This window comes from Tarenaya hassleriana, unplaced genomic scaffold (assembly GCF_000463585.1).
Source record: "Tarenaya hassleriana unplaced genomic scaffold, ASM46358v1 Cleome3, whole genome shotgun sequence".
NCBI classification, from domain to species: Eukaryota; Viridiplantae; Streptophyta; class Magnoliopsida; order Brassicales; family Cleomaceae; genus Tarenaya; species Tarenaya hassleriana.
The window spans coordinates 1429493-1456277 of record NW_010966177.1 but is presented as its reverse complement, the minus strand read 5'-3'; the positions used below and the strand labels follow the sequence as shown (position 1 = coordinate 1456277).

Below are 26785 nucleotides of genomic sequence, written 5' to 3'. Positions count from 1 at the left end.
TTCAGCAGAATGTTTCCCATCACTTCGATCCCCGCATCTGCAGCCATTAATGCCACGTTATGCACCATGTTACCTCCAGAACTATCACCGGCCAAGAAAGTATGGACCTTTGAGTCTTTCTTGCTCTTAAGCCAAGATCTTGTATTGACCCATTTCAGAGCAGCAAACCCGTCTTCATAAGCGCATGGGTATGGATTCTCAGGTGTACGGCGATAATCCACAGAGATAACGATGCAACGGCACACATTAACAATCCTACGGCAGAAGACATCGTATATAGTGCTATTCACCGAGGAATGAGCAAAGCTTCCGCCATGGAAGAAGACGATAACGGGCATAACCTGGTCTTCAACAGGTTTCATGAGATCAACTATACTCAGCGGCACCCGCTCCCCTCCTTTGAACGGCCTGTAAACCCGAGTGATAACACAAGTCTCTCGATCAACGACGACATCAAACGAGAAGACCCCGTCAACTGGATTCGCGTTTGCCGAGGCCCTACGGTCGAGAAACTCTGCCAAGTAACGGTTGAAGGTTCCATCGGGGCGGCGTATGATCTTGTAAGCCACCTTAAAGTTCGATATCAGAACCCATGTGTTGAGTGGAACCACGCTCTGCAAAATAGAACACACACCAAAGGCTCAGATCTGAATCCGATGAAAACTGTTCACTAAAACGCCCATCCGCAGTAAAGGTCGAGGCTTTTACAATGGAATAAAAAAAGGGTTTGATGAATCATGCAAGGAAAAGATCATTAAGAGGGTGTATTGTATTGTTCCATGGAAGAGGCTTTTTGAGGTTCTTTTGTGAATTAAATTGAAATCTCAGAAAACCCAAAACAGGAAAGAGCTCACCAACAGGAAAACATAGTAAGAGCTTCGAATTCAATGGAAGCCGCCAAAAAAAGGAGTTGTATAAAGCTAACCAGAAGTTCACTTTCCCGCAAAAAAACAGCAGGTTGGCAGCCAAACTAAATACACAACACGTAGCTTTGAGACACAGACAAAATCTGATCCTAAAAGACTTAACTGGTTCATTATTCCGACACAAAGTCAGTTAATTTGCGTCTAAAAATCCAATAGACTCGAGAGCTATGCACAAACAAAGGCATCAATATTAGTATTTCCCCGATTCAAAGCCTTAGTTCAATGAATCAAAAGAAGCCATAGCAGTTTCTCGGAGAGAATCAAAGGGATGATCAACGGAAACTAAACATAAAAGCCAATTGAAACCGAAATTATAAAAAAGACCCATGAAGGAACGACACGTCCCAATACATAAGAGCCCTGGGCTTTGATAAAAGAAAAATACAGATATATATATATATACACACATCCGATTAAACCCCATAACGAAATTCTACAGAAGTTCGAACCAAAAGTAGCCATAAGAACATCATTAAGAACCCAAACGAAAGCAAATACTGAAACAGACCCATTGTAGAATTCCATATTAAGTAACGAAATTGACTGACAATCACAACAGCAGAGGTCAAATCAGCCAGGATACAAAAAGAAAAAGAACCAAGCCATTAAAAAAAGGCCTCACCTTGCTCTCGAGAATGTTAGCTTGTACATCGCTCGCAGCCATTGGAATCACCTTTTTTTATCCAATCAAACAGCACGGAAACGCAAAACCCGGATCGGAATTTTCCCAAATTCCGTCGACTGACTCGGCAAGAACGCAAGAAACAGGGACCAGAAGAGCGATTTCAAATTTCTAAACGGGCCTCGATGAGTTAAATTTGTTTCCGGAAATGGAAAGATACCTCCTTTTTATACTGCGGATCGAGTGGTTTAACACCTTAACACCGGCGCAAGTGACTAATACACACACACCGGGGAGAGGTGGCGGATAACGACGAGGCGCACGTTAGTGGACGCTTGAAAGGATAACATAACGTGCGCCTGCTAATTCGCACGTGTCGGGGAGGGAGTAGGGCGTGACGACTGTTCGGTGGGCCTTACGAAATAAATCATTTTGATTTGGATTTTGTTTTCCAAAACGAGGATAATAAGTTAATTTATATTTCGTAAGCAATTTAAGTTATTTTATATCACAAAATAATAAAGTATGTAAGTTTTTTACTGAATGTAAAAAAACATATCACGCGTTCTACTTACGAAGCATTTTTAGAAAAAGAGAAACGTTGTAATCTGAAAACGGGAAAGAAAACCCTAACAAAAAAGGAGGGAAATATGTAAGTATAGTTAGTTGATTTATTAATATTAATATATAATAAAATTTTAAATATAATATTTACAACCTCAAATTTAAATATAACATGTGTATACAAATTTATTATATAAAGAATGATGTTTATAGTATTTATATAAATTTTTTAAATATGATAAATTTAAATAAATATTATATTTTTATTGTGATTTTTAAAATTGTATAATTTATATATGTTTTCTATTCAAATTTTATATATTTTTAAGTAATTTAGATATATGATGATTTTTTTATTAAAATTAATAGTTGATGATTTTTTATAATAAATTTAAAGTAAAAAATTAGTTTTAAACAATTTGTATAGTTGATGGTCTTTTTTATTCAAAATTAATAGTCGATAATTTTTTATAATGAATTTTAAGTAAAAGGTTTTTTTTGTGTGTAAATAAGATAATTGAAGGGTTTTTTTGGGTTTATCCTTTTTAAAAATAGAAACACAAACACAAACTCTAATTCGAGAGAAATAATCCACATTGATTATTATTCGAAGATTACTGCATAAAAGATTACCAAAATAGACAACAAAAGTATAGAAAAAGAAGAGTGGATATATATATAATCAATGATCAAATCTTCCTCTAGATAATTAGATAATATCACAAGAGGAGAATTAGAATTTGAAAGAATCCTAGGCCAATTATATCAAACGAATACATTGTAGTTCTCTTTATATTACAAAGATCACTAATTTTTTTAAGTTAAATAACAAAAAATATTGATATGATAGATAAAAAAATAAAATTGATCGACCAAAAGCTTGCTAGAAAAAGCTAATGTGTCATCTGATGATCAAAACTCTTTCCTTTCTCATGTTTTGGCAATTAGATAACGACACAAGAAAAAATAAAATTAAAAAAAAACCATAGAGGTAAATCAAAGCAAAGTACATAGCACAAACTATATATAGCAAAAATCATAGAAGTAAATCATAAGCAACAAAAATTGTTTTTATAAATTAATAACCAAAATAGATTGACTAAAAACATCACATAAAATAAAGATAATGTATTGCCAAATCACTAAAAGCCTATTCAACTTTTTAACAAATTTAAATTTGTAAGAGCATGCTTTACATGCTCTTACCCCAGATTTAAACCTAAGCATGGGAAATAACATTCTCTCAAATTTTTCTGATTCTCTGGAATATATAGTTGGACCAAATGTCTAATGAATTTTTGTATTTTTTTTAAATAAATGTTATGCGAAAAAAGATAATGTAGATTTACCATAAGATAAATATTTGCAAAACTAAATTCTCTTTCAAACTAAATCATCATTCAGGTCTTTTGGCGATCGATTAACATTATAAAAAAAACTTAGATTTTATAATAAATCAGAGAGGTAAATGAGAACCAAATAAGTACATTTTATTTCTCTTTATACAACAGAAAATGCATATAATTTCGATAAGACGAATCCAAACAACAAAATTTGCCGTCATAAATAATCAAAATAGATCGATTAAAAATGTCACACCGAACAAAGATGACGCATTGCCAAATCAACAAAAATCTTTTCAACTTTTTAACAAGTTTAATTTTGTCTGACGAAAGGTGTACAGACAAAAAAAACAAAATAAAACAGCTAACGACAAAAAATTAGAGGTCATACACTATCAAATCATTATAAAATTTTTTAATTTTTTTCACGAGTTGGCTATAGTTTCAAGTAGGGGTGGTCACAGGTCAGATATGCTATTTTTTAGAGATATCTAACTTTGTCGTCTTCACCTAGTTTTAAAAAAATATTATCTTATTTCGTTTTTGTAAAGCTCTTGTTAAATCATTAAAAACTTTTTGTTAGATTTTTCAAGAGTCGTTTATAGTTCTTTTTTGGTAAAGAAGAGTTGATAATTTAAATTACTAATATTATATGAAAAAACACATTTAACGAAAACATAAGTATTAAAAACTATTATAAATCATAACAAAATCTGACCTGTAAGTAAATTGTTACAACCAATTATAGAAAACTAGATTTTATGAAGATAAACTACAGACTCTAAAAACTAAGATGATATTAGATAAATGAGGCATGACATACCAATACTTCCTTCGATTTTAGACAAAATATAAAATATCAAAAAAAATTTATTTTGAACAAGATCATGGGTAAATTGAACCAAATGAATGCATTGTAAATCTCTTGATAGTATTATAGTTAATGTAATGTACATCGGATCTGTAAAACTTTCTCCAACGTTTTTCATTTTCACTAGTTTGTATATGAAAAATTTAGCGATTAATACATTGATTTTCTCCAAAATTAGCATAATATAATTTTTTTTTACTTTTTTCACAATTTATTTATGCAATGTTGTATAAATAAAAATAAAAAATACCTAAGATTAGACGACTCAACTGGTAAATGATAAGACAAAATTCTTTTCCAATCCAAATTCGAGTTTCCATTTGAAATAGTATTCGCCTTTATTTTTTTCAATTATTTGAAAGATATAGTTGGTACAATAATTCGGTAAATTTCCAAATTATAAAAATATAAAATAAATAAATTAAAATGACAAAGATTCACATATCATATGTCAAAAGCTAATGTGATAAAAAGTAATATTTTGTAACCATTCAAATTATTGGAAGACTTCGAGATATTAATATATATAAGGATCTTAGATTAGTCAAAATTAATCCATGCACCATCCAAAAATAGTCATTAATAAAGTTTAGGTGACAACAATTTGGGATGGGGTTTGGTCCAAGTCGCTTCGCTTTCAATCAAAAGTGAAGATCGTTGTCTTTTGTGTGTAAAACTTATGTATCCAATCCTAGTATTTCCATTTTTTTACGTATGCTATATATATTATAATAGTTATTTTATATATTTTAAAAATATGTAAAAATAAAAATAAAAGAAAAAGAAAAAGAAACGATCTTTCTTCGGTATTCTTAATAGTTTAATATTTTTTTTACAACGGCCATTACGTATTCATATTTATTTTTTCCACGATCATTACGTCTTTCACTAATTTCTGATTTTGGCATTATGCCATTCGGTTATTTTAGTGACGTAAAATAATTAATGTACACAAAATACGATCCCCTATCATAGAAATAAGCAAATTCAAAAGTTTAATGATATATATATATATATATATATATATATATTTTGTATCAATACGTCGTTACGTCTTTTTATTAATTTTGTTTTCGGTCCTTTTTGGTGTTGGTTATTTTCGTGACGTCGAATGAAGAAAATTGGGGAAAAGGACAAAGACAAACAGAACGGAACAAAAGTGGAAGAGCTTCGGTCGCTTCGCAATCACTCCACAACCACGTGAGCATAACGGGGGATCCGTTCCTGGCCGTTTTCTAATGTCAAATTACGTTTCTGTCCTTTTCCCTCTTCATTATCCTTGTCCTTCCTTTTTCATAATTATCTACACTTGCTTATTGTAAGGAATTTCATAATTATTGCGCAAAACAGGAAAAACCTCAATATTGTATATTAAGTTTAATTATCTATTTGTTTAATATTTAACGTCCAACATTACAATGGTTCACAGAGTAAAAGAGTGAATATAAAATGATTATTCACAGAAGGGCAAAATAGTCTATTCATTCAAAAGATAACGACAAATAACTCTTGTCTTATCTTTTTGTGTCACTATCTATCCTCTAGTGACTTCTCTCAAAGGTCGGCGATAATAAATAAACCTTTTTTTTTATTGTGATATAATTATAATACAACAATAACAATTAAAATACAGAAAAAAAATAAAATACAATAAAGACAAATATTACTGGAATAAATTTAGATATAAAATAATTAGATGGATGGGCAATTTCTATGTAGGTATTGAAAACTTTAAAAAATTAAAATTTTCTTAATAAAATTGAAACTGTTGTGACGTTGTGAAAAATTTGTATTTATCATTGCATAGATTGTGATGTTTAAAATTTCCCAAAGCAAGATACGTAAAATAATAATAATAATTGGAAAATATAAATATGAAAGGAATTGTGGAAGTATTTAACTTTTGGGTCTACATCTAAGGAGACAGCTTTTGTACTTTTTTTCTTTCTAATATTAATATATTTATTTTAATGTTCTTTGGATTTTTATATATTTTCGTGATTGAACTATTGGGGGGTTTTAATTGCACAACCTCATCTGTCTCTTTCCTCTTTTATCTTCTCTGTCGTTTTCTATCTTTATTTTTTTCCCTTTTTCATCTTCTTGATTCAATAACTAATTAAACCCGATTTTTAAAAAAAACTATTCAATAACTAATTAAACCCGATTTCTTAATTATATAAATTTAAAAGTTTGATAGTTTCAACAATTCGATAAAATCAACTTTTTAACTCTTTTAAACTCAATTCTATAACATCTGTAAGATTATTTCGATACACACTATATATTATATAAATTATTTTCGTTCATTAAAATTTCTTAAGTGAATAAGTTACAATTTGTGGCCTGCCTTTCGAATTGTTCTTAAATTAGTTTAATCAAATGTTATTATTCGCTGCAATTATTTCACAACATAATGCAATGTGTGAATGAATTTATACAATTAAAAATCTTACATCCATATAAAAAGGGAAAATATGATTGCTTCATGGGCTATTCATTTTTGGGCCTCACATTGTTACAATAGAACCATCTATTGAAATTGGCCCAATCAATGAATTACGGCCCAACAAAAGCCCATAAAATCTAACAAATATGCGAGCTGCACGACATCGTTTTGCTTCCATTGCAGATATACACACACACATATAATATATGTATATACATGATGTCAGTATATAATACATGCGTAGAACCGTAGCTAAGGAAGACCGTCTTTCTGTGAAGATCTGTCTGATGATGAAGCTGTCTTGTTCCTTGAGGTTCTGTTCTGTGTGTAATCCGTATCTCTTATGCTAGCTCATGGATTTTTGTTGATGTTTAACTACTAATTGCAATTTATTCGAGATCAAATAGTGCAAATGATGGAGGCGCCGTCGTAGAGATGGTAATTATTTTTTATTAGAATTTAGTTTTGTTGATCTTTTGTTTGCTATAAAAGAGAAATCCCTAATATTTCAGAGGCACTCGTGAAATTTTTGATCGGGTCAAATGCCACCACTTTCATGGAAATTTTCCCAGAAACCAAACAGAAAGGTGGAAGGGTTCAAGTAAAGAAAGAAACTTCTTCTTTGAAAGCTCATAAATCCTTCATCCCACGATCACATTTCTCGCTTTCTCACTTGGGTGTTGGAAAAAACAAGAATTGGGAGGAGGAAAAAAAGCAATCGGGGTTTACAAAAATGGCGGTTCAGTGGGTTCTGCTGTGTCACGGGTTGGTGACGTTTACCGTCGTCGTCTCCTTCCTCTGTGGCCGATGGCCCGTCTTCAAAAACACACCAATTGAATGGATCCACTACTTCCTCACTTTCGGCGCCTACGATTACCTCCTGTACTACTCGCCACATATATATATATATATATATGCGTCTGATTTTGGTTGATTAGGGTTATCTTTTTTATCTGATTGTGCCCTGTGATTGTTTTGTTCTTGCAGCCGGTTCGTCGGCGTGGTGTTTGGTTCGAAGGGCTCGGACGCGATTTTGTCTGTGGAGTATTACTGTTGTGATCGGCCCAACCCTATATTGCAAGTTAGTAGTTTTTGTTGTGAACAGTTGGATCGTTTGTTGAGGTTCTTTGCATTGCAATTTATGTTGGAATGGGTGGTTACAGGATCTTAGAAGTAGTGAACTATAATGCGATCATCTGGTGGTTGATTTGTGGAGAAGGTTTCTGATTAGAAGACTCTTTAGTTAGTGTTTGGAGGACTCATGATTTGTGAATAATGTGCCAAGTTTAGCTTTGATACCGCGATTTCTCCCGTTCTCCTCCCTCCTTTCCGGGATAAGCGAAGGTGATTTCTTCATATTCCTGCTTCGGGATTCGAGAGCGTGGTAGCTAGAATATTCGGATTAGAGCATTCAATTTCATGAAAGTGGTTTAGATAATTTGACTTACTCATTCTACTGGTTCATAGAAGTGAGTTTGATTCTTGATTAGAGAATGTGAATGCTTTACGTGTATGTGATTAGACAGGTTTTTAGTTGCTTTATACTAAGGATAAGGATTCTTTGCAGCTGGCCAGTTGGTGAAAATTAGAGTTTGATTTGTTATTTCGGATATTTCCCGCAAACTGAAGTTACAAGAAGATAGTCTGAGTTCTTGGCAATTTCTGTTTCGTAGAGTCTATCTGTTAATCTCAATTTTGCATTGAGTGCAAGAGGGTTATAGTTGTTGTGTTTGAAAAGGTTTTTTTTTCATGCAATACAACAAGAAACTATTCATTTAGCTTTCTTGGCCTGTTGTGTTTCCTCATCACAATTTTCTACAGCATTGTTTTAGTATTTCAAGTTGGATCTTTCTATATTCAATTACAGATTACCATTATGTCATATATTTCTCTGTAGATCATGTATCTAGGGATTATTGGAGCGACGTACTTTGCAATTGCAAAATCTTCCTTTGCCTATATCCCTGGATACTATATTGGAGAAGTTCACAAGTGAGGCATGCTCCTAGTTTGTTATTCTTTTTTCTAATATACCCAGCATTTCAATTCTTTTTAAATATACATACTTACCTTCTTTCCCCCCCTTAATTATCTGTATTTTATTTTTGTAGGTACACAAGTTTTCTGGCTGTTATTATCGGTGTCATACTTTTCCTATTGACGAGCTTTTCTGATCCAGGAACTGTGAAGGCTGAGAATGTTTCGCAGTACATTTGTGCTTACCCTTATGATGATATCATATACTCTGAGAAAGAATGTTCAACATGTAAAATCCCGAAGTGAGTACATAAAAAACCCTGTTGGGAAATCGTGGAATCGGCCCACTTCTTCTGCATGCTCAATTTATGATTCTTCTACTCTTTCCTGATTCAGACCCGCTAGATCCAAGCATTGCAGCATCTGCAATCGTTGTGTGGCTCGGTTTGATCATCATTGTGGGTGGATGGTCTGTACAAAATTCCCATTGCTGAGTTTTAATTTTAAGTTTTAATTTTTCCATTTACGAGTAAGTGTCAGGATGTTGCTTGACATGAAGCTTTCTCTTGGATTGCAGAATAACTGCATAGGAGAAAGAAATACCAGATACTTCTTGGCTTTTCTTTTATGGTGAGTTTTCATTGGAAGACATAATGTACAAGTACCATGTAGACTTTTCTGATTCTGAAATTTTGACGCTATGTTATTAGAAACAATGACTGAGAACGTGCTTAATATGGCTTTCCTGAACTGCTCGCACATAGGTGTTTTCTTCGCTGCAGAACACAGATTCTTCTCCTTGGATCTACTTAGGAAAGTTCTTTGTCTTGTGTGTCCTCATCATTTCTTTGTTTATGTTAAAATGGTTCTTTAGTGATTTGTAGGCATTTCCTTCTTTGCCTGTATGGAGCAGTGGCCATCGGGTTGGTTCTTGCAGGACGACTAAAAGAACTGCGTGTTGTACATATCTTTACCGGTAATAATAAAAATATATGTTTATTCTCGGATCGGATGAGATATCTCCCGAGTTCAGTTCGATGCATTGTATCTTTCTTGAGGCTCTCCGTTACAGATCTAACAACTAAAACCCTGTCTGCTCCCTCTGCAGTCTATTATGGGATAGACAATTCTTTCAGTAGCTTAGCTCCACTTGTTTTAAAGGCGAGTATTCTTGCAATACTTCCATCTTGCTTGTCGTGTTCTCTGTCGCGTTTTCAGTCATAAACCCTGTAATGATTTGTGAACAGTGGCTTATGGGTTCATACAACACTCAGATACTTCTCACGACGTTTCTTGCCATTGTATCTCTCCTGCTTGCTGGTTTCTTCGGTTACCATCTCAATCTCTGCCTAACCAACACTACCACTAACGAGGTAAATCTATAAAGCTCTGTGATTTCTGAATCATATTGTTGCAGTGAGTGAGTGGCAAAATGATGTAGTGATAATTTCTATGATTGTTTGTTTATTTTCGGTTTAAGACATTCAAGTGGAACGAGTACATAAGCTGGAAGAAGAAGGTAAGCGAAGCTAAGGCAAGTGCTGCGGCTCTGAAAGCAAGCGTTGAAGGAATGACCAGTGAACGGAAACTCCCAGAGGGCAAATGCAAAGCATTGTGCAGAAGAAGGTCTGCACTTGAAGGAGCAGAAGCCATTGTCAAGCGAAACATCTATGACAGAGGAAGCTTCTGGAACATTTCAGAAATCGTGTTTCCTTTATCTTCTAGACAGTCTTTTCGAAAGATAAAGCCAAAATCTGGATAAGTTTCTTGACTGGTTTTGTTCTTCCTCAGTTCTTGATCTCAATGCAACTTAGATTTGGTGATATCATATGTGGGTCTTTATTCTTGTGTTTGGTTGTTACAACTAGAAGCAGAGCCATAACCAAATTCAGAACCAGAACCATATATGTCAAGAACCTACAGAAAAACTGAAGAACCAGACCTGACTTGAAGCCAGACCAGGAATAGAACAAGTGTCAGAAACGCAACAAAGTTATGGAAAAGCGTTATGAATTCACAAAAGCTAATATGGAGATGTCAGGTTCTGTTAGCAAAAGACCAAGTTCAGATTCAATATATCCATAAAGGCATAAAAGGCAACTTCCCGCCTGACAGACAGGAAGACAGGATCTAGGAACAAAGCCCTGAACCCATCAACAAGGTCAGGCCACACACTGTGTGTGTCAAGCTCAAGGTTTCAAGCTGATTCTAGATTCTGCCATCTTCACCTAAAGAGCTCCTCTATTTCTTACCCATGGCGCTATGCATATGTACATATGTATAGGCAACAAGAAACAACTACTGCTACTCAGTCTATAACTATGGTCAGGCCTGGAATTGCAGCAGGGTCGAGCTCCCACAACTCGCAACCTAACTGATCTCTTCTGGTATGGTGTCTGAACGCCGGAATCTGATGTGAGAATCTAGCCACATCTCCCTTCGGAATGTCCATCACAACTGTCTTCGTGCCTTGATTCCTCTGAGCTATGTAACGAGTTCTAGAGCGGTTTCTCGTCAACAGCATGGCCTTTATGATCTGCCCATTGTCCTCAAGAACTTCAACAATGTCGTATTCACTTGTGTCAGTACAAGATGCGCTGTCATTGTTCTTGTACATAGCCCAGATCTCGCCTTTCCTCGGGTAAACCTCGAAACTGGTCCTGCCAGTCCTTTTGGCGCTTACCTGATGGGAGAAGCTGCTGGATGGAAAGGCTTTTGGTTTTCCAGTTTTCTTCTTGAAAAGCCCACAGCAGACAGGACGGGTCAGATTCTTTGGTTGTTGATATGGCTCTAGAGAAGTAATAAACAGCCTGAATATAGGCACAGTCTCGATTTTCCTGATCAGACCATACACTGTGGGCATTCCTTTGTCAGCACTGCAAAGAGCCCATATCTGATCGACCTGGAATTTGTCCTCTGATCTTTCCTCCTTGAAGTTGAACGCATTTTCCTGCCCCTTCCTGCAACCAGAATTGGAACGTTTTGACTTTGTCGGGGAAACATATTCCTCAGACCAGGAGAATGGTTTATCGTTGCTCTCATGTTTCCTCGGGTTCGCTTGTAGACTGCCATCTGTTCTTTTGTTTATAGTTCGGGGAGATCTTCTGATTCTTAAGGAATCAGTCATGAGATCCTTCTCAGCTTTTTCCTGGGTATTCATCTTACCACCAGAGAGGCCAACTCGATCAGACTGAGCAGATAACCCACCGTCTTTTGCAGTTTTCTTCACTGCCTTTTGTTGATTCGAATTTGTTAGATTGTTCTTTTCACTTAGAACATGAGTCGATTGTTGCCTCGAACCATCTACAGTCCGATCACTCTTCCCAGACTTCTTTATTGTATTCATTTCATCAACTTGACATGAAGATGATGAATCATGACCACTGTTGAATAAGCCTTCAATCTCTGCAGGTGACGAAACATTAGTGGGAATCTTATCCCGATCATTGGATATTCTGTTTGATACTTCGGCAACTGAAGCATCGTCTCTTTCAATTTTCTGACGTTTCATTGGAGAACAAACACTCTCTGGACTTGCTTCAATCTCAGGAGCTGTAGGACAATTGGCACCGGCTTTGCCATCCAGGTTCTGTCCATCCATCTCTGCATTAATTTCACGAGGATCGAGCTGAAATATATCTTTCGGTAGAGCAATAGGATCTAGCTCAAATGAGTCGGCAGGAACACCTTCTCCTTCTGTTCCAGTCATTCTGAATGACGGGACTTTGTGAGAAAATCTATGCATCTCCGATGGCAAAAAGTTACATGCTAGAACCTTACCCTGTGTAGCCCGAACAAAAAGGGAAACAAACCCTTCCATCTTTTCAAGATAGTACACTCCAATGCCACAGACACCCTTAGCGTCAGCCTTCTCTTTATAGTCAGTCAACACTTCGACAAAGTCATATTTATAAGGTTGTTTGTGCTTATCCGGGTCAGTGATCCAACTGATGTCCCAATCTCTGAAAAGAGCCCAAGTTTCTCCCTTTTTCGGGTAGATGAAAGAGCGAGAGCCTTGTCTGTTACAATGCATCTGATGAGAAAACATCAAGAGATCTCCCGTTTCTTCCATTTCCCCACTTTTAAACACTCCACAAGCAATCGGGATATCAATCTCGTTTTTTGAATTTCGTTTAACTGGTAGAGGCTCAAGCCAGGCCATCTGAAGCTTAAGCGGGGAAGTGGACACTTCACTGATCTGAGCATAGAACCGTGGCATGCCATCTCGAGGATCATAGAGAGCCCACAATTGATTGACAGCAAATTCCCCCTTTTGCTCATCAAAATTACTAAATTCAGGATCTGGGTATTCCTCTGACTTAGGATTTTCTTTACTAGCTTCAGAGACCTTGTCAATTTCGTCAACCTTACTTGAGGGAAATGCCCCCTTACCATTACTTTCACAACTTTCGCTTCGCTTGTCTTTGGTTGACGAGATGTCTTCAAATACAGAACCTGCCTTCTTCTCTGCCTTTTCTTTACGTGTTTCTGCAATGGCAGGAGAACCATCAGAAGTAGCACCTCCAGATAACCCATCAGCCGAAGCTGCTTCTTTCTTACCAGTATCAGATTTGATTTGTCTAAGCAATTTTGATGATTTTGTTGGAGGGCTTACAGAATCATCATCATCATCCTTTCCATCCTCTGCATAAGACACCTTCCGCTTTTTCCTTTGGGAGCTCTTCTTATTTTTTCCATTCACAGCATTTTCAGATCTGATATTATCGCATCCATCAATCTCAAAACTTTCACTGGATTTCTCTGCAACATTTCTCCTATTTCTCTCCTTACTTTTTCCCTTTGATGCCTCATTGCCATTAGGGTTTGTTAAATCAGGTTTAGGCTTTACTGCACTGCCCACTGACTCTTTAAGCTTAGATTGCCCCTTCACTGCATTAGCTTTTGGTACTTCAGCACAACTCATCGTACCTCCCTTGTTATCTGCAGCTTTACTAACTTTGGCATCAGTATCTGCACTATCCTTTTCTATCACTGGTTTTCTTATTTCAGTATCAGTTTTCTGATCTACCCTGCTATTCTCATTGAGCTTTTCCACCTTTTCTGCCTCTGGTTTCCTTACTTCAGTATCAGTTTTATGATCTCCCCCATCATTCTCGTTGAGCTTTTCCTTCTTCATCTCATTTGTATCCATCTTGGTTGGAGCATTTCCAGGTTGCACTCCAGTAGGCTCAGCACTATTGTTGTGAAGAGGCATGTTACGTGGCCCCTGACTTGGAACCTCACTTTGTGCAGAAACCTGACTAGGGGCTGATCTGGGTGATACACCATAAGGTCCCGTCTCAACAGCCACATATGATCTTTGGCAACTGGAACAATGCATTACATTGTCCACGTACTCTCTCAAATACTTGTACCTGTACCCACAGTGCTCACAACACGTCCAGAAGGCAAGATTCATTGGGATTTGATTCCCCACAGAGTTTGCAGCTACATTTGCAGGAGCAAACTGTTTGGCAGAGTTGGTATTTGGCTGCTTGTTCCCTGATTTCAAAGCAGAAACCTCTGAAAAGATCCTATACTTGATGTCATACTGCGAACGTTTTGTCTGATCAGCGAGCACTCTGTTCGCTTCCCCCACCAACTTGAAAGCAGCTTCTGCACCGGAGAATTTGTTCTTGTCGGGATGAAGAAGCAACGCGAGCTTTCTATACTGCTTCTTGATTGTAGCCACATCAACAAAATGCTTGAGCTGAAGAATGCCGTACCAGTTGTCCAGTCCACTGATCTTATTCTGTGCAGAACAGTGGACATCGCATATCGTCACCAAATGCGTTAAATTCTCCAGATTCGGAAAAAGTTGCTGAGCTTTCTTGACAAACTTTTGAGCACCAATAAAATCCCCAGCTCTCATCTTCTCCTCTGCCAATTCCTTTGCCCTCATAGCCTCTTCTTTGTTGCATTCCATTGTTGCCCGAGTAAAATCTTAAACCAATCCCGTTCGATAAGCTCACTCAATCCACAAGAAGAAAACAACACAGGGCAAATAACTCATCCCTACACACAGGAAATAAATACATGACCGTTGTCTAGTTAATCTAATGCTTCCTAATCCTTATCTGTAATCCCAAAAACTCAGAACCGTGAAAGGAAGTATGCATACCATTACAGTGAGAACAATTTCCAAATCTTTAAATACAGGAAGCAGATGAGCAATATTTGTCATACTTCAACAAAAACAATCCTGGGAAGCTTAAAATCTGGACTAGCAGGAGGAGGAATAGACCTGCAAACCAAATTCAAGAGACAACATGAGATCCCTATACCAAGTCTCAGAAAAAGAGTGCAGTAATTCCGTAATCAAATACACAACCCATATTTCATCCGATGCTGGAATCATGAAATAAAATGCAGTTGAACGAAGATCACCATAGAAATGCAGGAAACCAAAATATTATCACCTAGTACTAGTACTACATTTGCAAGAGTATACCCTTTATACAAATTAATCAAACAATAGTCTGAAGATTTAGTGAAACGAGTAGGATCATACCGATCCATTTGCACAAACTTTTCATTTTCTCGGCATCCAAACAAAAAACAAACAGAGACCAACAAAATCCCCAAAAAATTCGTTTTCTCTATGTGACAAAAAACGACATCAAACCCCGAGAAACTTCAGCGCATTTTCAAATTCCCGCACCAAAACATGCGAACAAAGCAAAACCCAAGCGATATTGAGAAACCAGACCCCAGAGTAAAAAAAAACAACCCTCGAAATAGAGCATACCCAAAAACGCAAAATTGCAGGAAGAAGAACCAACAGTTCAGGAAACGAAGAGAAGATCAAAACCCTAGGAAATGAATAGTGCAGATTTGGATGAAAGAGACGCTGCAAGTGATGTTGGCGAGCGAAAGGACAATGGGGGGAATAAATGCGAAGATTCCAACGGAGAGAGGGGAGGGAATGTTGGGAAAGGGGAAGGAGGGAAACCAGAAATTTTTCGGGAGGGTAATGTAATGAAGGTCTGGACAGTTCATAGTGTGTGTAACCCCACACAGATTTCCCGATTATTGCAATTTTAATTCTCTTAATTTCATTTTTTTTTCCTTCCGTTGGATGGGTTGGGGAAATAACATTTTTACAATTAATGACAAAATATAAGCTAATCTGGCAAGCCGTAAATCATTTTCCTCGACTCTATAAATTGATACTTCCATTCATGTATATTTTCATAAACACTTTTAAGGGAATGTAATTTATTAGTTTAAATTACTATTGGTAAGGGAATAATTTCTTGTTTACATCATCACCATCATCACCATCACCATCACCATCACCATCACCATCATCATCATCATCATCACCATGAATCCAACACATCTCTAAACTGATGGATTTGTCCAACACATACTGTCAGCTTGTCAGAGTCATATACTCCGTTTCTGATTTGTTGTCTTGACAAAGCTTTGACCAATAACGTGAACCCAGAAGATGGTCACTGGCAATCATAAATATTCAAACTTTAAAAAAGAAGAAGAAGAAGAAGAAGATGATTAAAGAAACAAACCGGGTTCCATCTTCCTCGATCAATTAAACAATCTGGATCACTGGTCGGTTTTCTGGATCCATTTCTCCGTGGCTCCTTAGAACAAATGGTATCATCTTCTCGCAGTCTAACGAGCAAATGATTTTTTTTATAAATGGCCACCGGTTATGATGATTCCCTGAGTAGAATCCTTGGAGTTCGGGCAATTCTCTTAGTTCAAGGTTGGTCACTGTCAGTTCAGCAACATTTGCGGCTTCACGTTCGGATATAACCCGAACTGATGCACAGTTAAGGATCTTTACCTTTTCGAGCTCTCTACGAGCAGATAGCATGGTTGATGGGAAAATGCTTAGTAGTTTTGCACAGTACTCGACTTTTAAACAGCTCAGACGGTCGAAAGAACCTGGATGAAGACGGTTCTGCCATATCTCTGTTATGTTGTCCATGTGACTGATTGTCAAATTCTCCAACGTCGGGAAGCCCACCTGTAGAAATTTAACGGTTATGCCAGTGGTGAAATATACTCGACAAAAGGGAATGAGCCAGAAATCCACAAGAACGGACATGGAAGATGGGAGATGTTACCTTCTCATCAAATAGAGGGGCAGTAGCATTTGGTCCTCGGCTGGATTTGGAGTCTGTGATGAAGCAATTCATATCAGGGCAGTTCTTTAAGTTTAACTTTTTCAGCCGAGGCAAATCAATGCGATCTCCATCACAGAACCTTGAGAGGCTTGAGAGATTTTCAAGCTTTAGATCATCCAGTTTAGGAAATTTAATTTCAATTGTTTTCTTTGCAGTCTTGCCCAGTCCTGATGCTGCAGCCACGATGCTTTCCATGTTACTGCAGTCACGTATCTCGAGCTTTGCAAGCCGGGTAAGGCTTTGAACCACATAAGATGGAAAGAGATATCTCATTGTATTGCAGTTCTCTAGGATCAACCTCGCCAGCCGTTGAACAGAGAAGCCAGTGGTCAAGGGCTCATCAGGGAACAGTTTTGCAATTTCCAATGAGGACAATATCAACTCCTTCAGCTTAGGGGCCTGAATCTAAATCCAAATAGAAATGTTTTCATAACTTAATGAAACTTGAGGGGAATATAAAGAGCAGAAACCAGATATGCAAAATTGGTTTACCTTTCCATCAAAAAGAGCTTCATCAACGGGGCAAAACCCGTCATCTGTTTTGACATAATTGGTCTGCGCGATCCTTACAAGGTCTGTGTCTCTTGGTTGGACACCAATCAACTCCTTAAACTGTGGACATTTTCGGATCAGCAAATGCTCCAACGATGGAAATTCAGCACAATCTCCTGAGTAGAAACTTGTGAGATTCTGCAGATTATCCATTTTGAGGATGACTAATTGAGGAAACAAAGTTGTTTTGTGACAATTCGGCTCCTCTGCAAATACTATCTGACGCATCTTCTTGCAATTGCTTATTTCAAGTTGTTTGAGATGCTCAAGCCGGCATACCATGGAAGATGACAGAACAAATTCCAAGTATTCACATCCGTCTATGATTAACTTGGCCAGCTCTTTAAACGAAGATGAGGATTCTGGCATTCTCCATATCTTTTCAATGCGAAGAGATACTAACTCCAGAGTTTCCAGCCGAGGGAACTGAAACTGCAAATGCCAATTTCAAGTTGTTTAATTAGAAACTGACATGAACTTATTATCCAAAAAACAAAAAGAGAAGAAAAGGAGGACACAAATGGTATATTAACGGAAAAAGAATTAATCACCTTCTCATCCAAAAGCGGTACAGATTCTGTTCTGCTACTTTGAGATGTAGAAGGAAGACTCTGTTTGGAGCAGAAGCTAACAAGTGCAGGAAGATGTTTCAAAGTTAGACAGCGTAACTGGAGATACTTAAAACCGTCAATCTCTTCACGAATTTCATCCTCCTCACATTCTTCATCCCCAAAAATCTCAGAAATGCTCATGCAATCTATCACCACAATTTCTTCCAGTTGTGTAAGATTCTCCTTGGAGATGCACCAGGGAAACAGGCTTCTTAAACGCTTGCATTTCTCCACTTTTACTGTTCTTAATTTTCTGAAAGAGGATGTCAAGCAGTTGCCTTTGAATATCTTCTTTAACTCGATGACATTGCAAAGGGACAATGACTCCAGCATCGGAAAAACACCAAAAGATTTAGAACCAGAATGCATCGTATCAGCTGAAGAGTCAACCATATATTCAATTTCAGAATTATTTTGGATGTGGAGATACTTCAGCTGCGGAAAATGTTCTTTGTGTAATCTGCAGAAGATACTCCCTATACCCTTGTACTCATCCAAGTACAACTCTTCAGCTTTCTTTAGCAATACAAGTACACCATCATCAACAGGATGGTCTATGTCATGCTTCAACTTAAGCATCCTCGAATATCCACATCCATCGTTCCAAACCCATTCATCTCCTATAAAGATGTTGTATCTGACTAGATTTTCGGTGAATAAGCCTTTTGGAATGAGCTGCTCATCTCGGATATGTGCTTCAAATGTTGTGAGAAGCGGCAAATGCTTCAACTCCGCAAGAGTAGCATTTTGCCTCCTGTTTTCAGCTACTCCTTCGTATTCCCAGTTTTTGAAGCTGTCATTCATATACAATTCCTCTAACTGAGTCAGCCCAGATAAGACATCCGGGGGAATCACTCCTAGTTTAGAACAATGGTCCAAGTCCAGCAGTTTCAAGTTCGTCAGTTGTCCAATCTCCTCCGGCAGTTGTTGGATTTCTGACCATAAAAAACTTAGCACTTCAAGCGACTTCAGCTCCCCGATGCCAGAGATATCCCCCAAGATGGAATGGTCGAGACACAAGGTTTGCAAATTTGCTAGATGAAGCAAAGAAGTTGGCAAAGACTTGATAATCATGTTAGTCAAATCTACAACTCTAAGCTCCACCATTTGTCTGAAAAATTCTTCTGGAATATCTAGAGAAGGATTCTTATTGAAAATATGAAAAAATTGCAACTTAGGGCATTTCAACTCTTTGGGAAGATTACTGATGACAACATCGAATAAAGTGATTGCCGTGCAATTCTTCAGTGTGTTTACGTCTGGAAATAGCTTTGGTCCAACGTTTTCCCGCATTACAAATATCTGTGTATCTTTTGATACAATAGATATTGCAACATCGCGAACAACATCATGCAAGGCGAATTGATCATGTTTAGGCCGACTAAGCAGCAAACTACAAGCTTCAAGTTTGCAAACCAATGCACACACTCGGGTCCTTATCTCTTCCATTGAAGAAACTCTTGGAAATAAGCCCAAACCCACACTATACTTGACCAGGTCTATTATATGATAACCACCCATGTAGCCACAGAGCAAGAAAACCGACTTAAGGTCATAGCCTTGCAACTGTTCGTAACTAAACTCTATAGAACGATATGCATCATTTGGTATATCGGTGTTGTTTTCAGATGCGGATCTTTGAAGCTCCCTGAATGCGTTCTTCCATTCTTCCAAACCTTTTTCCTTTAAAGCTTTTGCAATTGTTACAATGGCAATTGGTAAACCTCCACATTTGGTGGCTATCTTATCTGCTGTGTCTTTCAAATCTGGCCCTTCCACTCTCTGACCGGCTACTTTCTTGAAAAGTTTCCAGGCTTCCTTGCGTTGTAATGTGCCAACTTTGACAATCTTTTGGGCATTCATATAGCCATACAGAACGTCAATGCTCCTAGATGTAAGCAGAAGCTTGCATCCCTTATGAGCATCTCCATGAGGAATTCCAACTTTCTCCAAATCAAGCCCCGACCACAGGTCATCTAAAACAACAAGGAGCCTCTTAAACTCTTTCAACCTGTCACATAGCCTGTCTGCTCTTCCTGAATCACTCTGTTCACGAAATTCTAGTCCTAACTTGTCCGCAATTTCCCCTTGGATTTTTCCAATATCCGCCTTCCATGATACAGTAACAATTAAAACCTTGTCAAACAAGTTTAGTTTCTTGGCTCTTACAGAAGCTTCTTTAACTAACGTGGTCTTTCCAACTCCACCCATGCCATGTACACCAATTGTGTCAACTTCAACATCAGATAATGCTTCCATAAGCTGCTCCAAACCAGCAGACCTTGATTCAAAGTCCATATAGTCTTTGCTAACAACTCCAAATCCATTTGGAGGAGCATCAAATGAAACCGAGGTGAAATTGCTACTTTTCTCATAGAGCTGAGCAATAACTTTTAATTGCTCTACTGCTTCCTTGCTAAGTTTATACCGGGATTTCAGATCAGGACAACATCCCAAGAAACACCTTGCATTTTCTTTCTCCTTATACCGCATGATAAGACGGTTTGCAAACTGATAGCAACTGGCTACATCAACCAACCACTCTTCAACATCCTGATGGATGTGTTCTGCTTTATTCTTAGCAGAGGTTACATCATTCTTGACCCTATTTTCTGCACCCTCCAGCTCTTTAAGTTTTATCTCTACGTCCTGAAATTTTCTCTTAGAGCAAAAGATATAACCAATATGCACTTTAAGGGGTTCATAGAGGCAATCAAAAGCTTTTTCCAATAGAAGTTGCCCTAAACAATCCATCCTCTCTTTATCTCCTAAGTTTTCCAGGGCTGTCTTCCTCAGTTAATGTACAGATATGCTTGATACAGATATTGTGGATCAAGTGGTGACAGAGATCCCAATGAATTGGTGAGTATCACTTCTGCTGATAAGCATTAAAAAAACAAGCCGAGGAAATACATTTAGAAAGCAAGCAAACCATAAAAATAGACGAAGAAAAATGTGAAATTGAATCTCAGAAATGAACAACCAATCTCATAAATTGAAAAGGCAAAACTTGTCTACGATTTAACAACGAGCAAGTCGAAACAAAAATAGATCATGTTACGTCATTTTTTTACTCCGCATTAACTTAGTATGAGATCAATTGACAACTCTGGACACCCTTCACTTACAAGCTAGTACTTATGGTGAGTTTTACTTTAGGCTTTTCAGAGTTAGTTTACACGCACTATGACAGGGGGGATACACCAATCTTACGACTGGTTGTATCGCTTCGTTTAAGATAGCAGTTACATGCATTTGTTGGCAATTGTAGGAATTGACAATAACTTGTTGATAAATTGTTGTTGATAGCGATTGCGAATTGTTACGAAGTGATGGTTTGATAATGAGAATGATTGCGATTTGATTTAAATTACCAAAAAGTAAAGTAAATGATGTTATTATGAATTGTAATAACTTTTTAAATTATTGTTTTTACTATTATTTGATAAAAACTATTTACAAAATTTATAAATAATTAATTACGATTTTTCAAAATTTATAAATAACTCTGCCTAGGCAGGAGCTTGCTCTTATCTAGCCGGTCCCAAGCCCGAATAAAAGATGAGGTTTTTTGTGATAGGTTGGCAGCCATCAAAAGAAAACAAATGCCAAATCTCACATGCAATGAATTCACAAGCTTCAAGGCGCAACGAGCAGAATGAATGAAGAATTCATGCGGCCGACCCCGAAGAAATTTGGGACTAAGGCGAAATTCAAGTTCAAGTTTTCACCTTATTTACATACATATACATACACAAAATATATATACACATATGTACATACGGAGGTATATACATATATTTTTGATGATTTTGTTCGTTATTATGTTTTGTGTTTATCAATAATTTGTTTACAAAACTTTTTTTAAATTGAAATTATTGTGTATATATGTTGTGTATTTTAGGGTTTTAATTTTTTTTAAAAGAGGGTATTTTGGTCTTTTAGAAAAAAGCCATAAATTGCTAAAAAAACAGGTGGTAAGTTTCGATTAGATTTTTCATATTTTTTTGAAATTGCAGACTCTACCTCAAGATTGAGCTTCACATATTTAGCGAGTTTCAAACCTGAATAAAGGAAGAGAGTTGTGTTAAGTGGTAAGTCAACGTAAATCATAATGCCATATCCTCTATACAATGATTTCTAATGATAGAAATGTCGAGGGTCATCTCCTAACGTCACTTAATGAAAGAATTACACCAAGAGTCCGCTTTAAATTCATATCTCTTCACCTTAATTATAGATGAGTTGACTAGACATATACAAAAAGAAATCTCATGGTGCATTATATTTGCAGACGATATAATGCTAATAGATGAGTCAAGAAAAAAAAGTGAATAAACAACTAGATTTATGGATGAATACATTAGAAGTTAAGTGTTTTAGAGTTAATAGAACAAAAATCGAATATATGCATTGAGATTTTAGTGGAAAATCTATTAGAGATGTAAGGGTTAACTTATAAGGAGAATTAATACCTCAAAATCTATATTTAAAATACTTTCGTTCCATCTTTTAAAAGGATGAGAGTTGTGATGATGATGTTATTCATATGATAAAAACGAGATGAATGAATCTGATAAGTACTACAGAGTCTATGTCAGGAGCAGGAGGAGCTCGAACAGGGCTGAAGAAGCAGAGGGAAGTAGCTGATTCAAGGTGAAGTTTCCAAGGGCAAAGGTACGTAGCTATTGTTTGTTTGTTTGGTTGTTTAGATAGTATATGTGTTGTTGGTTGTTTGAATGTTAGTTAGTATTCGTTTTTAGTAATAGATTATTCTGTTAGGAGGGGATTGTATAAATAGATTAGTAGAAGGGAAAAAGGGGTTTATGCATATTCTGTTGGAGAATTGTATTGGGAAGAGAGTAGGGACCTCTCTCTAAACAAAGCTATCCGAATTGTACATGGTTTTGGTGATCAATAAAGCTACTGGAGTTTTTTTCTGGAGCTGATTGAAGACTCAGAACCTTATCAGAATCTATATTTAAAATATTTTCGTTCAATCTTTTAAAAGGATGAGAGTTGTGATGATGATGTTATTCATATGATAAAAACGAAATGGATAAAATGTAAGCAAGCCATAAAGGTTCTTTGCAATCAAAAGATTCCCATTCGGTTGAAATGAAAATTCTACCGTACTTTACATTCATATATGATAGTGAATATTAAGTGACGAAAGAACAACATATGTCCAAAATGAGCGTGGTCGAGATGAAATATTATGATTGATATGCAAACATACCATAATAGATAGAATTCATAATGAGAGTGTTAAAGAGAAAATAGGATAGTATGTATAAAAGAGAAATTATGAGAGGAAAAATAAGATGGTTTGATTATGTAAAATGCAGGTCGATAGTTGCTCTGGTTGTAAAAATACAGAACATAGGAATAGGAACAGGAATAGACTTAGGCTTACTTGGTCGAGTGGTTAGTCATGATTTGCAATGTTTATAGATTTAATCCAAAATTGAAATGAATGAGAAAAAAATTCATATGATTCACCCTAAATAAATTTGGGACTAAGACGTTATTGTTGTTATATTGCGATTACGACCAATTGTGATTAAACCAATCGATTTTCCAACCGTACACAACCGACAGAAATCGCAAATGCCGCATTCTAGTCAGGCCTTACATAACGACAAACAACCGATAGAAACCCTCAGATTCTGTCAGCAGAGTAAGACTTACAAGGCATAACCATGGGGTTTGAGTGAGTGCTAGTTTGGACCGAGTATACGATGAGTCTATGCAAGGCCACTTATTGTTATTGAAGGGAAGATTAGACATTGAAGATACAATAAAAGGGCTAAGAGGAAACAAAATAAACATAATGAAGCAAGAAAAGATATAAAAGCAAGGGAGCATAGATCTGGCTAAAATGACAAAGGAGGATAAGATATTAAGTACATAATTGGGAAGAATCACTAGAAAATTGGAAACATATCTCTTTCAATTATTACAGTTTCATTTACAGAAGCTAATGCATTTTATTGGTTACTTGTATATCTATTTTCAGTTTTTTCTTCATCTGTAGAAGAAGGAAGCGAAAGAGGGACATCATGTATAATAAGGTCTTAGTATTCATCTCAAAATTTTGGTTTGCAATGTCTTAGTATTCATTAAAAGAGTTAAAGTCTAGTCAACAAAAACCTAACACATACCTCGCTATGTCATCCAACCCACGAGAGCCTTGCGAGTCTTGCTTCTTTCACCAATTCACGCCGATACCGATCAAGCAGCAAGGCCAATAGCTCTATGCCCAAAACCTGATGAATAGGAGACAAATTCAGGACAAAGGAAACAAAAGTCCATTTGAGGGACAAGGAAGCACAGTTAAATCCATACCTGTTTTCCCAAGAGAAAATTCACCATAAATTCAATACAGAAAATCAACAAAGCATAAATAGTGCAGCTGCAAACATGGACGTAGAAAACCATTCCTAGCCCGTTACAACAAATAGTACGATATAATAATCTCAACTCGTCTCATAACTTAGTTATCTCATAGCAATTTCTTCATATATATATATATATTATTTTTCTTTTCTTGTTGCCGGAGGATACTAAACAATCAAAATATAAATTGCTTGACCGCCAATTATTTAATCCCTTGTTGTGGATGTTGCAGTTTGTCAACGGTGAAATTTACAGAACAGCATTTTCATAAGCTTTGACTTGCTGAGGGGAAACAGAGCGGAGGTAAAACCTGAATATTCCAAGTACATTGATCAGTGATACTGAGCGAACCAACAAGAACACTAACAAAAACAACTCCACTCCGTCTCTGAAGAATGAAGAGACAAATGCAACTACGAATCTTGCAGGGGAGCTTGTCTAGGTTTTGTCCAAATTGGTATCTATCTTGTCTTTCATTATCCTAACATCTAGTAATTGCAAAATGCCAAAATCATCTAAGCCTCAATAGAATATAGAAAAAAATTATTCCACTCGAACATAGATTCAATACTATATTGGACCAGAGATTGACCTGTTCCAAAAGAGAATAACGATAGAGTGCACGCCACAGAAAGTTGCTTGTATACGCGCAGCAGATAACTTTCTGGTTGAATCTTTCTCAATATGCTTTCATACGTAAGAGCTGCAGGTATTTTAAATCAAGTAGATCTTTTCAGAAAATCTTATGGATGGAAAGAGTTGGCCACAATACTTTTTTATATAAACACCACATAAAAATTTATTTTATGCAAAATAGTGGAGTCCAACAGATTATTTTTATCCGTTTATTTTGGAGTAAAAGCCAATAGATTTTCTCATATCAGACCCATATCTTTCATTGGGGAAGTGTTTCACATTCTGTAAAAAAAGATGTGTTCCTGTCACTTGTCGGGGAGGTAACAGGACAACCTGGAACATGACTTCTACCTTAGCGCTAATCAAGAACCATGAAGAAACAATTGAAAAGATTAGGATCAAGCATAGAATTTTGAGAACTCACCTTTAATGAGCTGCTTGTTTCTCAAATCGGTGTCTCTATGCCAACAGAGACATCTTCCCCACATATGATTAGACATCTTACAGAACCCAACAGAGTTGCTTCCAGTGGCACAACCTATAAACCCCATGTCTGTGATCTGTTCACATTCTTCAAGCATCCGGATTCATAATCTTAACCTGAATGATATTTTCTCAAGACAAATAGATCAAAATCAAAACCTAAGAATCCTGTGAGCGAAGGCGAATCATCCAAGGATCCTAAAAATTCTGTAAAGTCGGTACAAACGTGAAACAGAGCAAGGGTTTCAAGTAAACTGCCCATGTCCAAATTCCAATTCAAGACATAATCCTTCGCAGGACTGATGATACACTGTCGGTGGTTGCTTACCAGAGAGGAAATTTAGAGGCGAGCTCAGTCGTGGGGAGGGCTCCGTGAATGTCCCCAGAAACCACAGGAAACACGCTCTGTTTCTGCAACCGACGTCCGAATTGCGGCCATAGCTTCTTCAACCGATTCAAGCTGTTACAAAAATCACTCTTCCACGGATTCCGTTTCATCTCTCCTTATCTCCGTCACCAAATCGAACTCCAATTCCTCTTTTAATCAATTCCTCCAACGCTTCGGCTTGTCCCACGAGGATCCGAATTGCTACTCCACATCCTTCTCCACTTCGCTGTCTGTAATACCAAGGAAAAAAAAAATTCAATCAGAAACCCTAGATTGAGCGAAGCAGCAAAAAGAAATCGGCACCTCTGGGACTTGAATTCGCAGCTTTGGCTTGTCCCTCGAGCATCCGAACTGCCACTCATCCTTCTCCACCTCGTCATCTGACATACCCAGGGGAAAAAAATCAATCATAAACCCTAGATCGAGCGAGATAGCAAAAAGAAATCGGCACCTCCGGGACTTGAATTTCACGGCTGGTTGTTCCGTTCTCCAGCTCTAGGGTTTGAATCGAGAAAAAGGAGGGAAAGGGAGAAGAAAATAAACACGAGCGAAGATTTTCTCGGAACCCAAACAGAATCGCGTAACATATTAATAAATAAAGTATATATGCAAACATCATTCTAATTTCTGGTTATCAACGGCTACATGTTCCTAGTAATTTTTTTTTTGTGTAACCCCAAAAAAAAAGGAAAAATATAGAAATTATTTCCTAACCCAAAGGACCGTGAGAATGGGAAATATAAGTTCACTTATTTTGTATCGATATTTAATTCGTATTAAATTTTCGAGAATTCACTTATAAGTTCCCTTA

At 36.8% G+C, this 26785-nt stretch overlaps 4 protein-coding genes across 14 annotated transcripts in view; 1 reads left to right on the top strand and 3 right to left on the bottom strand.

The window, feature by feature from the left end:
• The window catches only part of LOC104818670 (gibberellin receptor GID1A-like), a 3015-nt gene extending 1233 nt beyond the window's left edge, over positions 1-1782 (bottom strand). The window contains exons 1-2 of the mRNA XM_010548358.2: positions 1549-1782; positions 8-614 (exon numbers count right to left, since the gene is read on the bottom strand). Of these exons, the coding sequence (XP_010546660.1) occupies positions 8-614; positions 1549-1590 (649 nt within the window). The 5' untranslated portion in view covers positions 1591-1782. The remainder of the gene's footprint in view (positions 1-7; positions 615-1548) is intronic.
• Positions 1783-7024: 5242 nt separating this feature from the next.
• LOC104818669 (probable protein S-acyltransferase 17) lies at positions 7025-10598 on the top strand. 5 transcript variants are annotated; one of them, XM_010548357.1, is made up of 11 exons: positions 7025-7213; positions 7348-7657; positions 7763-7856; positions 8673-8767; positions 8887-9054; positions 9149-9221; positions 9330-9382; positions 9637-9728; positions 9861-9913; positions 10000-10125; positions 10233-10598. In XM_010548357.1, exons 2-11 carry the CDS (start codon positions 7509-7511, stop codon positions 10512-10514), a joined length of 1185 nt encoding a protein of 394 aa, XP_010546659.1. In that variant the 5' UTR covers positions 7025-7213; positions 7348-7508; the 3' UTR covers positions 10515-10598. The 5 variants fall into 5 exon arrangements, with proteins under 5 accessions (XP_010546659.1, XP_010546658.1, XP_019058786.1 ...); XM_010548356.1 differs by having other exon boundaries at positions 7288-7657; XM_019203241.1 differs by lacking the exon at positions 7025-7213 and having other exon boundaries at positions 7235-7657.
• A 147-nt stretch (positions 10599-10745) lies between these two features.
• LOC104818668 lies at positions 10746-15734 on the bottom strand. Of its 2 annotated transcripts, none has more exons than XM_010548353.2 (3): positions 15501-15734; positions 14874-14996; positions 10746-14767 (listed from the first exon to the last, which is right to left on the bottom strand). In XM_010548353.2, exon 3 carries the CDS (start codon positions 14676-14678, stop codon positions 11061-11063), a length of 3618 nt encoding a protein of 1205 aa, XP_010546655.1. In that variant the 5' UTR covers positions 14679-14767; positions 14874-14996; positions 15501-15734; the 3' UTR covers positions 10746-11060. The 2 variants fall into 2 exon arrangements, with proteins under 2 accessions (XP_010546655.1, XP_010546657.1); XM_010548355.2 differs by having other exon boundaries at positions 15564-15734.
• A 178-nt stretch (positions 15735-15912) lies between these two features.
• On the bottom strand, positions 15913-26549 carry LOC104818666 (probable disease resistance protein At4g27220). Of its 6 annotated transcripts, none has more exons than XM_010548350.1 (11): positions 26426-26549; positions 26278-26354; positions 25915-26204; positions 25528-25703; positions 25060-25170; positions 24233-24777; positions 22095-22132; positions 18009-20946; positions 17398-17889; positions 16846-17310; positions 15913-16745 (listed from the first exon to the last, which is right to left on the bottom strand). In XM_010548350.1, the coding sequence occupies exons 8-11, from the start codon at positions 20820-20822 to the stop codon at positions 16305-16307; spliced, it is 4212 nt and encodes a 1403-aa protein (XP_010546652.1). In that variant the 5' UTR covers positions 20823-20946; positions 22095-22132; positions 24233-24777; positions 25060-25170; positions 25528-25703; positions 25915-26204; positions 26278-26354; positions 26426-26549; the 3' UTR covers positions 15913-16304. The 6 variants fall into 6 exon arrangements, with proteins under 6 accessions (XP_010546652.1, XP_010546651.1, XP_010546653.1 ...); XM_010548349.1 differs by having other exon boundaries at positions 18009-20943; XM_010548351.1 differs by lacking the exon at positions 22095-22132 and having other exon boundaries at positions 18009-20943; positions 24233-24337; positions 24417-24777.
• Positions 26550-26785: the final 236 nt, after the last annotated feature.

Bases quoted from the DNA above. Each gene is read 5' to 3' on its own strand.
- LOC104818669 (XM_010548356.1), top strand. From the start codon at position 7,332: ATGGAAATTTTCCCAGAAACCAAACAGAAAGGTGGAAGGGTTCAAGTA. The intron at 7,658-7,762 runs GTACTACTCGCC...TTGTTCTTGCAG, and splicing joins GGCGCCTACGATTACCTCCT to CCGGTTCGTCGGCGTGGTGT. The intron at 9,222-9,329 runs GTCTGTACAAAA...CTTGGATTGCAG, and splicing joins ATCATCATTGTGGGTGGATG to AATAACTGCATAGGAGAAAG.
- LOC104818668 (XM_010548353.2), bottom strand. From the start codon at position 14,678: ATGGAATGCAACAAAGAAGAGGCTATGAGGGCAAAGGAATTGGCAGAG.
- LOC104818666 (XM_010548350.1), bottom strand. From the start codon at position 20,822: ATGGATTGTTTAGGGCAACTTCTATTGGAAAAAGCTTTTGATTGCCTC. The intron at 17,311-17,397 runs GTAAACCAATTT...ATTTGGATTTAG, and splicing joins AAGCTCTTTTTGATGGAAAG to ATTCAGGCCCCTAAGCTGAA. The intron at 16,746-16,845 runs GTAACATCTCCC...AAATTTCTACAG, and splicing joins CCCCTCTATTTGATGAGAAG to GTGGGCTTCCCGACGTTGGA.